Here is an 18000-nt window from a genome sequence, read left to right on the forward strand (position 1 = left end):
GCATCAAATGCCTCTGGGTTTTTTGAAGCAACCACTGAAAAACTAAACTCAAACTGGAATGAAAATGTTTGGCATGTCATTTCGTATCCAAATGTTGCTCTGCAAGATTAATCCTGGGCTAATGCTTTCTCCTAACTTGTGTTAAGATGTTTGTGCAGAGTGTGCTGCCTTTCCTTGTAGCTTCTAAAAAAAAAACCCAACCAACAACAAAAAAACAGATTTGAGAATTGTACCCGTTGTTAGTTGCCAGACATATATGGTTTCTGCCATTTAAGTCAGTTAATAAGTTAATGCAAGGTCTGACCGCTCCCTCAGTTTCTGAATAACGTTTAAGAGGTATGAATTCAGTGCACTCTCCAAGCTGTAAAAGATGCATGAGTAGCTAGCTCTGGTGATAACCATATCAACCCCAGAGGACCTGCATCCTCATTCATTAATGAGTTAGTTTGCATGGTGCCCTGGGGATGTAGAAGTTCTTAGCATTTTTCCTATTGTCAGGGGGGTCTGTGCCTTATCTTATATATACCAGGGTTTTGCTTCAATGTATTTTTAAATATAAGTTGCGTTGTCTGGATAGTGAGTATCTCATAGAATTGTGTTAATTTGCCATTTGGGAAACCATTGAATGAGCAGCCTTATCTCTCCTTCACTGCTTCGCTTTCAACAGACTAAAATCCCTATCATAAATCTCATATATCGTAATTTCATATTACAAGGAAGCAGTATTTGTTCTACTGAATTCTGGAAAAAAAAATTACTGACATATAACGTATGACGTATATTTATTCACCTTGTTTTGTATTTAAGAGGGGAGATTGTTTTAATGTTGATAAATATTAGTAATGATATTCTAGAGTAGCTTTCACTTTAAGCATTTTAATATCAGCACCCTTTTCAGAAACTCAAAATTACTTAACTTGGGCTTAATGTTGTTTTAGCAGTTTATCTTAAGCATGAACAGGAACACATGACACTCTGTAATGCCCATGTATAGCTTATCTAAAACAATTAAACCAGAAAGTTCCTGAATCCTTTGAACTGATAATATTGGGAAGGAAAAAAGATTAATATTTATATTATTCAGTATAGGGAGAGATGTTAGGTGCTGTGGTGACAGATGTCACGTACATACTTAAACTAGAAAATGTGATTACTTGCAATCAGCCAGTCTTACCTGTCATTTATGGTGAAAAAGTCACAGTGAACGTGGCTGGGCTAAGATGGAATGCGGACATGTGATCCTAGGCAAGATACCTAATGACATTTTTTATGGGGTTAATTTCTCTAGCTTGGAGTTGCTCTTTTTTTATACACATAATCTAATTATGCCAGTATTCCCATAAAACCGCATAAAGGCAAGTGTTGGGTTTGTTCTGTGTTTGTTGTGGGTTTTTTTGCAAAGCATAGGCAATAGAGCTGAAGAGAGTTTTATTCGATATGAAAGCCTAGGTACTACCTCTGGCTCTAAGCTGTTTATAAAACTGTTTGTGAGTCTCATGCTGAAGTAAGTATTTCTGACAATATTCAAAACTTGCAGTGACAAAGTTAATAAACTGTCCTGAAAGATGTGGAGACCCAGAAAAAGGTTATGGATGAATGCATTTAAAATTCTCCCAGAATTGTTCCCTGAAACATTTCAAACATGTCCTGCCTGGTCTTAAGTCTTCTGGAGTGTTGAAGGAAAAGGCAGTACACTGAGATGACAGTGTGAAGTCTAAAAGCAGGGTGACTGTGCTTAGTGTGGTTGCAGTACATAATGAATTCAGCCAACATGTGCAAAACCAAAGGGACAAGTTGTCATCCCCTGTTGAAGGGTTACTTTTGGCTCAAAGCAGTGTCTGCAAAATGCAACTGTAAAAAGGTCAAGGGAGGAGAGAGCCTAGAACTCACCCATCCCCTCAGCTGTTCTTGCATTCCTAAATTCCCTGGCTGAGTAAGACGACTATGCATTCATCTCGGAGGTCGTAGTTCCTCATAGCCAAAAAGGGTCAGGCAATTCAAGGATGAGAAAGCCAGCATGGCCTGTCTCTATTACTGACACTCCCTAACTTTAACTGGTATAGGTAGTGGTGGATGTTAATAGATTGGATCCCTTTGATCCCTTAATGCTGTGTTGGGTAACATGTTAAAGGTGACCACGTGCAATCTGAAATGGATGCAGATTGTCAATGGGATGCTTTCATTCAGTCTTGATACCACATTAGTTACCCGCCCACTGTTCCAATCTTCAGTTTGGACTATTTGGATCCAGGGACTAAAGCAATGTAGTAACATCTTTAGATGATGAAAAAGAAGAGGGAATCTATTATGACTTTGGATTTCTCTGTAGTGGCCTTTAGTGAATGTGTTTCAAGAAATCTTTCAAGTTTGGAAAATGTAATTTGTTTCTTTAAAAATGCTGAAGGTTTTCACAAAGTGTTTTAGATTCGAAAGTTTTGTGATTTTTTTTTTTTGTGTGTGTGATGGTCTAATATTGACCCAACTCAGAGGAATTAATGTGCAGGCATTCCATGTTCCTGTGTGTTTGTAAGTGATAGAAAAAAGCACTCCAGGAGAAAAACATAGAAGTACTATTTTCAGAAATAGTTTTCAGGGGAGTACCAAGGGAGCAGTTGTGCTCTTGGGTTTCGCTGGACTTGACACCTCTCCTGCTTGGAAAGGATGAGCAATGGCTACTAACCATGACGCAAGCTAGTCATGTGTGCCTCTGCCGTGACTGTGCTCTTGCACAAGATCAGACATTTTGAATCATCTGCTCAGATGAAAGCTTGCTTTCCCCCTCTTATACAACAGTAAAGGAGACCAGCTGAGGTTTTGGCAGTCTGCTGCTTGCATCCCCTGTGCATAGGTAACTCCTGAAGTGGCACTCACAATTGAAGGTTGTTTCTTTTATTTATTTATTTAACTTTTTTGAAATTTTTATAAATTTCAAACTTGAAATAAGCAAATGAATTTACAAGAAAGATCAGTTATTTATGCCAAAGATTCAGGAGTAGTTTAAAACAGTCTGTGTTTGACATGGTAAATTGTCTTTATCATTAAAATGCTAATGAATGGTAAACATCTGTTAAATTTATGATGATAATGAAGCTTGTCAGCTACATCTTTCTTGTGCCAGCATTCCAGCTTAGATCAGGTCTGCATACAGATCTGGTGGAGTGATGGTAAGAATCTATTTGGCCTTTGGAAGTAATGCCAGTGGAAAGTGGGCTCTGTCATATTTAATAGGATGATTGCCCTGAAGCGCTTCCTCCTGTAGGTCGGGTCATCTTTACCTAATCATTCTTCCAGAGGCTTTCAAATGTGGTTTTGAAAATCAAACTTCAGTCCAATGGGACCGCTGGTATTTGGTTGGCAATAGTACCAGTAGCAAACTGCAAAACGGAAGTGAACAAATTGCTTGTTATCAGTGCCTCCACTAATCAGTCCAGTAGGTGTGTACGTTTTCTATTCCGTACGGACTCTGAATATATCCTAATCTGACCATGTATTGTTCTGGCAGGAGAAGCACCATGAACTGCAAAGCTGAAGGCAGATTTCAAAAGTGTTTGAAATGATCTGTGCCCAGCTGAGAAGTACAAAGAAAATTGTGTTTTTAATTGGATGCTGATTGTTTTTTAATTTAAAACATTTTTATGACAACAGTTTTCTATACCTCAGTTAAAGACAGCATCAGAAACCCAACTTCACTCTGATTTTAGACTTCAATGACAAGTTAACTATGTTGTGTTTTTTTTTTCTCCTGTAAAATATAGTTAAAATAACCATAGCTGCATATGCAAAGAGAGGACAGGTCTTTCATTAACTCTGTGAATCTTAATTGCTTCTGAACTTCAAAGAGAAACTTGTAGAAGTTTGATTGATGATGGCACTCTGTGGACTTTAGGTAATTGAATACAGTGTAGCTGCTGTTTGAGTACAGCTCTGAAACCTAAATTATGTAAAGCTACTGTTTCAGAACAAGCTAGTAGAAATAATCATCATTTTTGCAGTTGAATATATTTTCTTTGGCTAAATCCTCTGAGACACTGCTTTCCTGTTGATGCACTTTTATTTTCATTTTTTTCATTATGGATATGGAGTAGGAACTATGGGCATCTTAGGCAGCCTTTAGCTTTTTGACATTTGTGACTCCACTTGAATAAGCTTTGACTTAATTAACTGAGCCCAAGAGTCAACAAGTCACAGGAGCTTATGTAGGGGCAGACACAGAAATAAAGTGACTTAGACTTGAAACAGAGCTTACATTTATGAAAGTACTGAGATAGCAGAAGAGAAAAAATATTTTGAGATAGTGTATCTCAAACATATTTTTCCTTTCAACTTGTGCAGCTCAGCTGGGATGGTGTCCAGTTGTTCTCTCTCCACAGTTGTCAATGACCCACCTATCTGCTGTCCTCACCCTTTGTAGAAGAAACAGAGAATAGATTATAGCCTGCTACTCATCTGCTAGACTATAATATAGCATTTGTTATGCTGCAGCTGTGATCAAATTGTCTGTGTCTCCAGCATCTACAGAATTTGAGCTCAGGGCTAGTTGTGTCTGGCTATCCAATAAATTCATGCATTCCCATCTGGCTCCTGAGCTCTGCTTCCCTCTCAGATACCAGCAAATGGGTTTGAAATCATGTCCGTGGAGGCAGGACAATGAGATGAAGAAAGAGGAAAATTTCTCTGCCTTGAATTGTGCGTGTCCTTAACAGGGAGAAAGGGAGGTGTTTAATGGAAGGCAGGTTCTTCAGAAGCCCAAATGCATCACCTGACATCTTGCAAACAGATACAAATGATTTGATTTTGTGGAAGAAGAGAGGGCAAACTGCTTGGTTTACTTTTCTTCTTTTTTTTCCCCTCCTGACTGGGTTTAAAAAGCTCAGGCAACTTCTGTGAGGAAAAAGCTAAGTTACTGTGTCGGCTCTGCTTGAGACCAAAGAAGCTCCCCAGAGGACTGTTATGCTCCTGGCTGATGTGCTGGCCACTGTGAGTGCGAGAGGGAGGTAATGATGGAGAAATTCTGTTGGAGGGGGGGCCTAGGGGAGAGGCAGAGAATGACTCAACCTCCTGTAAAGACCAGGGAGACTTGTTTTCCAGTGTCTGCTCCAGTCTGTGTTGAATTATTTATTCAACCCAGGAAGGAGAATCTGATTTTTTTTTTCTGATTTTCTATTTCAGCGAGGAAAATGTTGTTTGAAATCTATTTTGTATTATTTCAGGGAAAATAAAGCACTCCCACAGGCAGAGCTGGAAGCAGTGTGCTAGGCACACCATTGTGTGGATGGAGCAGATAGCTAGTTATAAATGAATGTTTGGACGTCTGTGCCTTTGCATTCCTCTGGGGTCTTGTTGGAGGGGCGATGCTCAAGTGTAACAACTCCAGCAAGTACATTTCTGCAGAGCCCATGTTTGGAGGGGAGGAGCTGGGCTCCAATTGGGAAAATGTTGTTTTGCATTGCATGTCAAGAATTGAGTTTGTGTGTGTGCCAGCTGATTATTTGTTTGTTTTCTGATATTTGCATTGCTATGTAATACAGAAGGCATTCTTTTAAATCTTAAGTGAAATGATATTTGTGCGGTACCTGATAGCTACAGAAGCCATCAGAAGAAGGAAAAACAAATGCGTAGCTTGCTATTTGGAAACCGTCCTCTGGATTTCTGCTCACGTGTACTGCCTGCACTAGCTGATCTAATAGGCAACTAGGAATTGCAAAAGCATCTGACTTCCATGGGCTCCCATCCTGGGCTTTTTGGCACAGAAGAATTGTTCAGCTTTAGGAAGGATTTATTCTATCTGCCAGGGTGATTTATACACCATATGTCTCCTCTTCAGCGTCCGAGTATCTGCGGCCATAGGAGAGCACTCTGCATCATCTGTAGCATGTGGAAATAGGTTTCTTTTAATGATGTTAACTCCTGTGGAGCTGCTTTATTACCTCCGTGCATTATTTGTTCGTGGAGGTTGTGTCAGCAAGAGATAGCTATGCTGTGTGTAATGTGGAAAGGAGAATACTATGAATTGCTGGTTTTGTTTGCTCTTGGCAGGCACTACTGCACTTCCCACCCTTGTGCGCACACCTACCTTGATGATGCAGCCTTCCCTGGATATCAAACCCTTTATGTCCTTCCCTGTGGACAGCAGCTCTGCTGTTGGATTCTTCCCAAATTTTAACACAGTAAGTAAAGGTGCTTCTGCATTTAGTTTCAGTGTAATGCTTTCCAGACCGGTTCTAACATCCAATATTGAAGTTGACATACAGAACTCTGCGCTGTGCTGGTTACTGTTCCCTTGTGTGATGGTCTCACGCTGTTCCCAACCTTTTCTCTGTACGTGGGCCCCAGACCTGATCTGTGGGGTTGTTGTTTGCACACTGAAAAAGCCCCATGGTTGAGTTTTAATGAGAGATGGGATAATTTTGAGTTTTTGCCTGGGCGTATGCATTTCCATGAGCTGTAAGAAAGGCAAAAGCTAATGTTAATGGAGAAAATGGAATGACAGGTAAGGCCCAGATCCTCCGCTGACTTAAACACATCGAGTGCACCAAAGCCAATGTTTTGCATGCTGCCAATTCTGTTTCCATATGTGGAGATAATTCAGCGTGGAATCAGTTGGCAACTCGTAAGTTAACATCAACAGGAAGAAAATTGCTGCGAATCACTTCTGCTGAGTCAGTAAATATGATCGGTTGATCCATGACCCGCCCCTGAACTTTAGTGCACTGGGACTGTCACTGTTGTGGGGAAGGGGGGCGCTGCCACTACCAGCAGGCTGTGGTCAGCTGTGCCATCACCACATTGTTGCTTTGCAAACTTGCCTTCTACTTGAAGTTAGTACTGCAAGAGGATTTATTCTTCTTCCTCACTTGGAAGTAAATGTTTTGCTACAGCACATGGTGCTGTGGAACGATTACGAGGTAATACATCAACCAGCTTCTCTCAAATGTCAACAGCCTAACGTGAGGTTGTACATGTGTACAGATCTGGGGGGTACTGGGACATGCACGTATACAAAGAGAGAAAAGATACAACTCCAAGTATGCTAAAAGAGCAGAAGCCAAAACTCAATAAAATTTTAGAATTCTAAAACAGGAGTGCATCTCATCTCCTGGACGCAATGCAATTCATATTCATTATCCCTCATCAATATATTTGAGAATTTGGTTATTGATTTGTCTGTTTTCCAATTGCACTGGTATTATAGCGGAGCTTTTTCACAGAACTGTACATAACATCTCAGAGAACCTTTTCTTTAGGGATGCTGTAGTTGTAGTCAACCATTATTTGCTTTCTGGTGGTATTATTGAATTTCTGAGTTGCAGTAGCCTCTAGAGGCAGATTAATTTTGACATTTAGTCTGTTTTTGCCTATAAACACTACCTTATATTTATCTGGGTTACATTTCATTTGCCTGTTTTCTAGACTCTTTATCTTTCACACCTGTCACTTCTCTCCGAACTTCTATGGGTTTTAAGAGGAGCCTGTGGCCAGTGACAGATAGTGTCTGCTTCCTCCCTTGGAACTCTTGGTAATTATTCAAAATCACACTGTTATGCACCACAGACACCACATTTTTAAACTCATTTTGGAGGAACAGTATTTCTGTACCATGCTATTTCTAATTCACGGACTTTGCCATTTATCTTGTAGGTATTGATTTTTCCTAATGGTCTTTTATGATGGACTTTAAAGTTCATTGGAAAACTAAATTATTTATGGTTATCTTCTGACAGGCACAGTGAACACCAGCTGTCACACACATCCTTTCTTTTTAACTTAGCACAACCTTTGCGAATGTAGGTTTATGTTTATGCTTTTTTTCACTGTGAATACAAATAGGTGTGGGGAGAGTATATAAAAAATAGTCAAAATCACTTTTCTAACAAATTTGAGTGAACGGAACCAAAACCTACCTCACTCATTTGTACATCTTCAGAAGTACCTTCGTATTTCTTCCTGTGCAAAGGCAGAGCACTGGAAGAGTACTTTTGCCTTTCTGCCTGCCCCCATGCCCATCAGTTGCCCTACAGATTAGTATCTCACAAGAGACCTTGCCCGGGACTGTAAATAGTGACACCCATGGTGCGCAACACCAAGTCTCTTTTCCTTTGGTAGGGCTGAGGAGAACACAAGCACATGCCAGTGTTCATCCTTGTGTACATTCAATGAAGATGGAAAAAAAAGAAATGTCATCTTAAGAGAACTTCTTTGCATCAGAAATGTTTTTCTAAGCTCTATCAGAAGGTAGTTTCTAACGTAATCTCAATGGCCTGAAAAATAAGTTTCTGCATAAGAGTTCGGTACTGCAACTAATAGGGAAGGAAAACTGAGGTAAACTATATTAACTAAAAACCTGTTTAAAGGAGCACCCCTGCCATGTTTCCAAAATAAGTTCTCTTCTAGATGGAAATATATAAATCTCAGGTAAGCCCTTTTTTGTATCATTAACTTTGACAGTTTTCTATTCTAAAAACCTCTGTGTCAATATGGATGAAACATTGGTGTCCCGATTTCATTTGTGAACATATTCTGATAGCTTGCTTCTCTCTGCATGGCATACTTTCAGACAAAATGCTAAGACTCTTATTTTTTTTGAAAGGAAAGAGTACCTCAGGTGTATCTTATTTTCTTGATGCAATTGTGTGATTTACTCTAAGATGCCTCTATTCTATTTCTCCTAAAAACAAATAGTATTAATCAATTCACACTCCAAGTTTGTTCTTCAGGGCTTGCTTATTATATAGGACAAATTAGGGAGGGAATGTCAGTGCTGATTCTTTTGGATACATTGCTATATTCCTTAGTCAGGGGGCATTTTTGTTTGAACAGAACAGCTTCTGAGTGCAGAACAAAAGACTCAAAGCAGTGATGTGTTGCAGAACTGATGCTCTGTTCTTCCTGGGCTTCTCAGAGCACCAGCAAATGGTTTAGTCAGAGCAGAACAGGTGTGACCAGACTGTCGCTGCCTGAACGTGGGTTGCTGCACAAAGGAGCGCTCTCAGAAGCCTTGGAGCAGCAGATCCAAAGGGGACAGCATGTTAGTTCTGGCACCGAGTTTTGTAAGCTCTTGCTCAATTACTCATACCTCTCTGCCTAAAATGCGGGATTCAAGTCAAAATTTTGACTGATACTACTTAGAATAGTTTTGTTTGTAGTAGAAGTGGATCCAGCTTTGTAGAAAGTTCCTAAACTGGTACCTCCAATTTGGAAAGGATGCTATGCAAAAGGATATTGATAAATACAGCTCTTTAACATGCAAAAATGACTTCAGTGGTTCCTTACCATGTAACTTCTTGTATGTTGATTACATCTTAAGATCTGTGAGACTACAAAGTCAAGTATATAAAGTTAGTGAAAATCAAAGTTAAGATTACTGTACAGTTTTAATTAGGTCCCTATTGTGCATCTGTTATAGTGTAATCTTGAATTTAACACACCCTTTCACCACATGGCTACATCCTCTGCACTGTTCTTTCTCTACACCTCCCTAATTCATTTTCTTATGTCCTTCATCTTGTGGACTGAATGAGGAAAAATGCGTTGTGGTTACATGACAGACAATTATCACTATACATGTGCTAAAGTGGTTGAAAGCAAGAATTTATCTCACAAAGCAAACTAAATGATTAATGCCCGCATTTCCCTATAAGGGATATATAGGCTTCAGAAAAAAAAAATCTGAAAGCTGCACATTCTACCTTGCTCTGAAATGAGAGCAGTGCTGCATGATTCAAGTTCAGTCAAAATAGTGCAGCCAGGGACCTGTCAGTCTGCACAAAAGCGATATCAGCAATTTCTGAGATTCTATCATCATAGAAAATAATCAGCAATTCATATGCTTCCTTCCAAGTTTGTTATGGCCTCAGGGGTAATCAAAGATTATACTATCTCTTGTAGCATTCACATTAGTGAGATACTTCCCATCTAGCTAGACCAGGATTGGTTTTTAAATGCCGATTTGTACCCTCATCATGGTTAATGTGACCCTGTTGCTGCTTCAGTGCCTGTTCTTCAAGCAGAAGACTCTGCTGACTCTTTACATTAGACTTCAGGCCTCCACTGCAAAGTGAACCAGAAGTATTTCACATCTGCCAGGGAAAGAGAGCCAGCTGGAATAGGCTGCAGGAAGGGAAGGAGGAGCTGACTCGTAATGTGGTCAGATATCTTGTCTTTTCTCCATCATTAGCCTTGCCTGGACTAAGTATCCCTGGTCTATCCCCAGGTGTACCAGCAGGGACTAATTTGCTCTTTCCTCTCCTGCATTTTCAATTATGTCCCTCATTTTCAGATTCTACCTCTCCAGTTCTTATTTGCTCTCCCTGAAATTTGAAGGGCCCCTAATCAAGCAGATCAGAGGACAGTGCCTTGTATCAGTGGCTGCTTGCCGCACACCAGGAGCCTCTCCTGCTTCTGGTCCTGCACTGAAGTGCAGCAGCTTTCTGTTTCCCTCACAGGATCTGAATTTCAGCCCTTTAGTGCTCTGCTGCCATGCCAGAGCACACCCCAGAGCGCTCAGCCTTGTGTACAGGAGGAGTAGATTAGAGGTTCAGCCAGATGACTGGTGCCAGCCTATTGCCTACTTTACCCATGCAGCCTGTCCATGGGCTGTCAGCTCCCCTTCTTCCTTCTGTACAGTTCCAAAGGAGCAGGGTCTGCTCAGAAATGTTTGGCTCCAGAGAACACGTGAAATTTCATAACGGCAATACCTTTCCAGTTGGATATAAGGAAAAATTTCTTCTCAGAGTGGTGAGGCACTGGAACAAGCTGCCCAAGGAAGGTGGTGGAGTCACCATCTTGAAGATGTTCAATAAAAGAGATGTGGCACTGAGGGCCATGGATTAAGGAGCATGGTGGTGATGGTTTGATGGTTGGCCTTGGTGATCTTAGTGGTCTTTTCCAACCTTAATGATTCTGTGATTATACGATTCTTATCATTACTGACTGACAACACAAAAGAAATTTAAGCAATTAACTTAAAAGTTGTGGAGTAGCTGAATGTTTTGTTTTAAACCAAAAAAAGACAATATTTTTCTTACTGACATCTTATTAGCCTCTTTTTATAGTTAGTGGAGGCACACAGGGCACTTCAGGTTTTCCTCTGCTCCTTTGTGGAGCACTTAGAAATGCTCCTCCTTCACTTTCAGTTATTCAGGAATCTGCATAGTTTGTGTTTTCCAGATCACAGCCAGAATCACTGAACTACAACATGAAGAATCAGCCTGGTACGTATTACAAAGAGGGAGGAAAAAGCGACCATTTCATGTTTTCTGAGGTATTTATAGATGAAGAGGGAAGAGGCTCTGGAACTCTGCAATAAAGCCTTAACAATGGAGACTTGTGTATACACGTAATTAGTTCAGCAGCCTTATTCCTTACAGAAATGCAGTTTCTGCAGGAGAAATCCTAGCAGTCTCTGCATACAAACCCCAAGTCTCCCAGAATGTCTGCTCCTTGGCTGTGTGTTTCATCTGCCTTCCTAGAAAGCTGGGAATTAGTCTTCCTGACACTTCTGCCATTATTCCTTCTCCCAAACAGCACAGGGAATAGCTAAGAAGCCTTGATTGTCATTGAATTGCTTTCTTAAGTTAGTAGTGTCTTCATGGCATGAGGAAGTCCTATTTAAAGGGAGTAGATTGTTAGCATTAAATATTTTAGGCATTAGACCACTGAAGGATGTTTTGCAAATAGCTGTGAGGAAAACATCTATTCTCACAGAACACAGTCACAAAATTGCTATTTAAGACATTTGTATTGCACCACTGTATTTATAAAGATTTCAGTAGTTTCTAATTACAAGATCTCTTATCCTAAGAAAAACTCTAGAGCAGCTTGATAAAAATCTGAACTCCTGAAGTGTCAGGTGAATGCAGAAGTACCTACTTGTGCGGCCTGCTGGCTGCTCAGCATTCCTGCCCTTGCTCACAGCTGCCTTTCCTCCGTGAGGAAGAAAGGATTACTGAATTCATTATTAGTTAGTAAATGATAAGAATTTAGCTGAGAATTGATGCCTGTTGCACTCTCTGAATGTGGGTATAGCTGCTGGCCGTTCAATTTCAAAAAGGGAACAAGAAACTCTTACAAATATATTAACAGTAAGAGGAGGACCAAGGAGAATCTCCATTCTTTACTGGACACGGCTGGGAATGTGGCCACTGAGGACAATGAAAAGGCTGAGGTTCTCAATGCCTTATTTACGTCTGTCTTTAAAAGTCAGACCAGTTATCCTCAGAGTACTCCCTGACCTGGAATTCTCGGATGGGGGGCGGAATAAACCCCCCACGATTTGGGAGGAAATGGTCAGAGACCTACTACTCCACCTGGACTGCCATAAGTCCATGGGACGAGATCCATCTGAGAGTACTGAGGGAGCTGGCGGAGGTAATAGCCACTTTCCATCAGCTATCAGCGTTCCTGGTCAACTGGAGAGGTCCCAGAAGACTGGAGAGTTGCTAGTGTGATTCCCATCTACAAGAAGGGTTGTAAGGAGGATCCAGGGAACTACAGGCCTGTCAGCCTGACCTCGGTGCCGGGGAAGATTATGGAGCAGATTGTCCTGAGGGAGATCATGCAGCATTTCCAGGACAACCGGGGGATCAGGCCCAGCCAGCATGGGTTTGTGAAGGGCAGGTCCTTCTTGACCAACCTGATCTCCTTCTATGATCGAGTGACTCACCTGGTGGATGAAGGAAAGGCTGTTGATGTGGTCTACCTAGACTTCAGCAAAGCCTTTGACACTGTCTCCCACGATATTCTCCTGGAGAAGCTGGCAGCCCATGGCTTGGACAGGTACCCTCTGTGCTGGGTAAGGAGCTGGCAGAAGGGCCGGGCCCAGAGAGTGGTGGTGAATGGCGTTAAATCCAGCTAGCAACCAGTCACGAGTGGTGTTCCCCAGGGATTGGTGCTGGGGCCTGTCCTCTTCCATATCTTTATTGATGGCCTGGATGAGGGCATTGAGAGCACCCTCAGTAAGTTTGCAGATGACACCAAGCTGGCTGGAAGTGTCAATCTGCCTGGGGGTAGCAAGGCCCTACAGAGGGATCTGGACAGGCTGGATCTCTGGGCTGAAGCCGATGGGATGAAGTTCAACAAGACCAAGTGCCGGGTCCTGCACTTGGGCCTCAACAACCCTAGGCAACGCTACAGGCTTGGGGCAGAGTGGCTGGAAGACTGTGTAGAGGAAACAGACCTGGGGGTAGTGGTCGATGCTCGGCTGAGCATGAGCCAGCAGTGTGCCCAGGTGGCCAAGAAGGCCAATGGCATCCTGGCTTGTATCAGAAATAGTGCTACCAGTAGGAGTAAGGAAGTCATTGTCCCTCTGTATTCAGTCCTGGTGAGGCCTCACCTCGAGTACTGTGTCCAGTTTGGGGCCCCTCACTGCAGGAGAGACACTGAGGCCCTGGAACGTGTTCAGAGGAGGGCGATGAAGCTGGTGAGGGGTCTGGAGCACAGGCCTTATGAGGAGCGGCTGAGGGAGCTGGGATTGTTCAGTGTGGAGAAGAGGAGGCTCAGGGGAGACCTTATTGCTCTCTATAACTACCTGAAGGGAGGTTGTAGTGAGCTGGGGGTCGGCCTCTTCTCTCTTGTAACTAGTGACAGGACAAGGGGGAATGGCCTCATGTTGCACCAGGGGAGATTTAGGCTGGACATCAGGAAATACTACTTTTCTGGAAGAGTGGTCAGGTGCTGGAATGGGCTGCCCAGGGAGGTGGTTGAGACACCGTCCCTGGAGGTGTTCAAGCAGCGTTTAGATGTTGTGTTGAGAGACATGGTTTAGTGGGGTTATTGGTGGTAGGTGGATGGTTGGACTGGATGATCTTGTAGGTCTTTTCCAACCTAGCTAATTCCATGATTCTATGAATTTAGATACACTCCGTTTTACGACAATTTAGAAATAGTGCATTGCAATTTCAAGTCATAGCATGAGGCCTGTCTTCAGTTAGCGTGCCTGAGAGCTGCTGGTGCCCAGCTGTAAGGCATTGACCAGCCCATTTCAGCTACTGGAGTAGGACTGATTCCAAGAGCTGAGCTTTCAGCCCAGCCTGCTCTGATCACAGCATGTCTGGTCCTACAGTAGAGACATACAAAGCTCCAATGCTTCCCCAAGTTAAGGCTATGGAAAGAGAATGGCCTTTCTTGTTCATGTATTAGAAAAGACTGGTTTCTGTCTTTTCTGTCTGCTTTACGTCTCATTCACCTAGATTTAATAAAAAAAACAAACATTGTGATTCTGTATTGTTTCAGTGCAAGTTTGATGACAAGTGGGATGTTCTTTTAGAGACTCATCCAAATGCTGAGGTTTTTTAATCAGAAGAATTTTAAAGGCTGTTTGTGTCGTGTGTGGTACTGATCAAAACACCCTGAAGCCAGAAACAGTATTATTGATTTTTATATGAAGAAAGCCTATTATTTGTTACTGTGGAGAGCAGATGACAGTTGTCAGCTAACATTAAGAAACTTTCAGTCCGGACTTGCTTCTCATTTATATTTGTCCATTTTATACACTTATATTCAAATGCATATATACATATAACTTACCACTTTTTAAATATGCATTTTTAGTATGTGAAAGGTAACAGTACTATTTCATTTGGAAGACTAGGCTTCTTGTGTCCTTATTCTGTCCTCTTCACGGTATTGATTGAAGGCATGTATTTGGCTCTAACCTCTCTTAGCAGAGTTCAGATGTGTAGAGGAAATTAAAACCTACCGAACAGGATACCCCTCCGTTTCATGTGATGTTGGTGTTCTGGAACAGGCAGTGAGCGAGCAAGCAAACTGCTAGCAAAACCTAAAGCAGACCTCCAAGAAGAAAAGAGTGAGGTCTAAGGGCATCCTCGAAGTAGAAAGCAAAAATCAGAATTCTTGCTAACCTCACATGCTATCTAAGCTTTTCTGACTGCTACCTCTTAAGCTTGAGTCTTTTGGCAAGATTCTATTGGAAGCTAATGTTTCCTATTATTTTACCTATTCAGATTATTTTATAGTCAGATGGTAATAGGTAGTGTAAAAAGAATAGCTTTGCTCTGAGGATATGTAACCAGCTTGATTTCCAGCACATCTCAAACTGTAGAATGTTTTGGCTGTTTTTTTTTTTTCTGCATCTGAAGGCAGTGTACATTTCTGGTGGTGTTTTTCATTTGGCTTAACACAGCCGAGCGTTAAGAATAACAGCAGCCTTAATAATAAATAGCAGTTATAGAGCATCTTCCATCAGAGGATTTCGAAGAGCTGTAAACATGTTATTTGGACCTTTCAGCTTTCTTTGTGAGGTTGAAAATATTTTTATCCACGTTTTACAGATGAATAATGTAAGTACAGTTAAACCTGGAAGCCAGTAGAGTCACAAAGGGATGGGAAATCGCCATATTGCTGAAGTATTTTTTTAGCCATTCGTTCTTTTTTCTCGGATTTGGTCTTGCTGCTATTTTAAGAGTTAAATCTATTATAAGCAGAAAATTCCTGAATACTTGTCCAATAGCATAATTGGGAAACTCAGTCGTTTTATGTATCTGTATCATGACTGTGATAAGACCAGATTCAGAAGCTTTTACTTGTGTAATTAATTGTGCTTCGCCAATTCTTTCTTTAGGTTAAACCTTTCTGTAGGCATCAAATATTTTAATATTTTATTTACAGCCATTTCTAAAACAGTAGTGGCATTTCATTTTTAGAGGAATTTTTTTAAGGCTCTCGTAATTATGATTATGAAACCAGAATTTATTTTTAATGTGCAGTAAACATATCCATGGGTGAAGAGAAGGAATGGCAGAAGGAACAGTCATAGCACTGAAAAAATGAATTAAAAGATGTTTCCTCAATTCCCTTTTGATCTCTATGCTTAAGCACATTATGTGGGGAGAAGGGAAGGGGAGAAATTAGAGTATTCACATTGCTTTTTTTTTTTTAATTTTGAATTTCTTGATTTAAGCCAGAAAATGCACAGACAGAGTGAACGGAAGAGCAAAAGATCAGAAGAATCCTGGTTTTAATTCAGACAGCGGTATAAAATATTTTTCCTTTTGCTTATGTTAGCCTAAGCCACTATTTTGCTCTGGTTTAGGAGAAACAAAATTCTACCAATAAGACCAGGCTTCATCCTTGGCCTCCTGAGCTCAGTCAGATGAGTTCCTGCAAGTTAGACTAAGTGAAAACCTGACTGAAAGCAGCCTCTGCTCCAGCACAGGGCTCCCAGCTGTGGAGCTTCAGCCGACTGCTTCTCTCTGACTAGGTCAAAATACAGCAAAATTGTTTGCGTTAGCTCACCAGATGGATAAATGAGCCTGTCAGTGAAGATGTAGAGCTGTGCTTCCCAAGCTGATGCTGAAGCAAGAAGATTAATGCGTATCTTGGTTTAAAAAAATAAGATTTAATTATGTAGGTAAAGAGAGAGTATATTTGAGCATACTGTTGTCACTTCTAATGCCTATACTTCAGTGACTTATTGAAAATCTGAAGAGGAGTCAGAGGAAAAACTAACAAATGAGTCAAGGCTTTTATAATGAGAGGCTTAAGAAATTCAGCTTACTTGGGTTATCAAAGAGAAGGTTAAATGCTGATCTGATTGCAGTGTACAAGTACCTATGCGTGCAGACATTAGGGTGCCCTTTAATCTAATTGAGTGAGACACAACTTGATGGAGTGCTTTGTAACAGGCAAAGCAAGGTGTGGATGTTAGCTGTGGGAATACTCCATCGTTATCATCATTTCCCCAGTGATAAATTTATCTTAGTTGGAAACTCTTAAATCAAGATTTAAAAATGTTTGTTCTCCCTCCCTCCAAAATTTGAGCTCTGGTTGACCACACGTTATTGGACTTCATCATAGGAAGGGCTGAAGCTCCTTAGTGTGTAAAATTGTCATGCATTTTTTTAAGAAATCAGATGTAATGGCTTCTTCTAAACTAAAACAAATATATAAATTACTGTAGATGGTGCTTTCAGTATTCTTTGTGATTGCAGATACAAGCACAGAGAGAGAATCAAGAAATGTCCTTTTTCATCTTCCTGTGCAAGCTAGACTTTAAAGGGGGACATACAGTAGGGTGGTACACTGGGGGACTCTGCATTTTGCCGTGGGAGTGGACATAAGGAAGTGGAGCCCAACTGCTACTGGCAGGAGACAAAATCAATGTCCCAAGTCCAGAGTTCCAGCCCTGCAGCTCTGTTGGCAAAAATAATGTAGAATTAAAAAAAAAATAAAATTAGTTCAACAGTAACCTCTAAAAGGAAATTGATGGAGCTGAATTTATTAATATTTCATCTCTTTTAAGGCATAGAAGGCTGTTCCCAGCTCTGGGTGCCCTTTTAATCATCTTGTACTAAAAACGATGTTGAAATGTAAACTCCAAAGGTTTCTCTTTCCTTTTTTATTTTTTAAATACCAACTGTTATTTCAACAAGCCTTCATGGATATCTGCAGTATCTGACATGTTAGCAAGTGAATTGCAGCAGGATTTTTGTTTTGCTTAAAAATGCCTTCGGGCTGATTTCCCTGACTAGTAATGGTGTGCAGAGGTCACGGCTCTCACAACCACCATTTTCCTTGGGGAAGCTAGAGCTTGCTGCCAAACTGATTGAGATGTGGAGAGACAAACAGTGACGACTTGTATTCAGGAAGGTTTGTGTTCAGGGTACTGTGTTCCTGTGTTTTGGAAACCATGTGGAAGGGAAGAGAGATATTAGTCCCTGAGGTCAGACTTGTCTCGGTGGATGCAAGAAGTGCAAGCTTATGTACTTCTGCACTTGGGGAAAGGCATCTACTCAGAACTTCTTTTTTAATTTTTTTTTTATTTTAAAGGGAGAGAGAGAGAGAGAGAGAGAGAGAGAGCAGATATTCTTGAGAAAGTCATGGACTCATTCCAACCTGTGTAAGGTTGGGTTTGACTTGAGTAAGATCCAAATTTTATACTATATGCAAATGCCTAACGTGCAAGAGCAGTAAGAGAGTCTGTGGTTTGTTAATCAACAAAAAGTGTTAAAAGCAATCCTCACTTAGACCTCAGGATTACGGCAA

The 18000-nt window shown here is 41.1% G+C and overlaps 1 protein-coding gene across 12 annotated transcripts in view; it reads left to right on the plus strand.

Annotated features, from left to right (window-relative positions):
- The window catches only part of ZNF385B (zinc finger protein 385B), a 126661-nt gene that overhangs the window by 67965 nt on the left and 40696 nt on the right, over window positions 1–18000 (plus strand). For 7 of the 12 annotated variants that reach the window (XM_021399558.1, XM_021399553.1, XM_021399561.1 and 4 more), the window contains one exon: window positions 6037–6167. The exons of 3 other annotated variants lie outside the window; for them this stretch is intronic. In XM_021399558.1, coding sequence (XP_021255233.1) covers window positions 6078–6167 — 90 coding nt within the window. In that variant the 5' untranslated portion in view covers window positions 6037–6077. Of the gene's footprint in view, window positions 1–4863; window positions 4995–6036; window positions 6168–18000 lie in introns of those variants that run through there. 2 more of the 12 variants (XM_021399560.1, XM_021399559.1) reach the window with 2 other exon arrangements.

Source organism: Numida meleagris, chromosome 5 (assembly GCF_002078875.1).
Source record: "Numida meleagris isolate 19003 breed g44 Domestic line chromosome 5, NumMel1.0, whole genome shotgun sequence".
NCBI lineage: Eukaryota > Metazoa > Chordata > Aves > Galliformes > Numididae > Numida > Numida meleagris.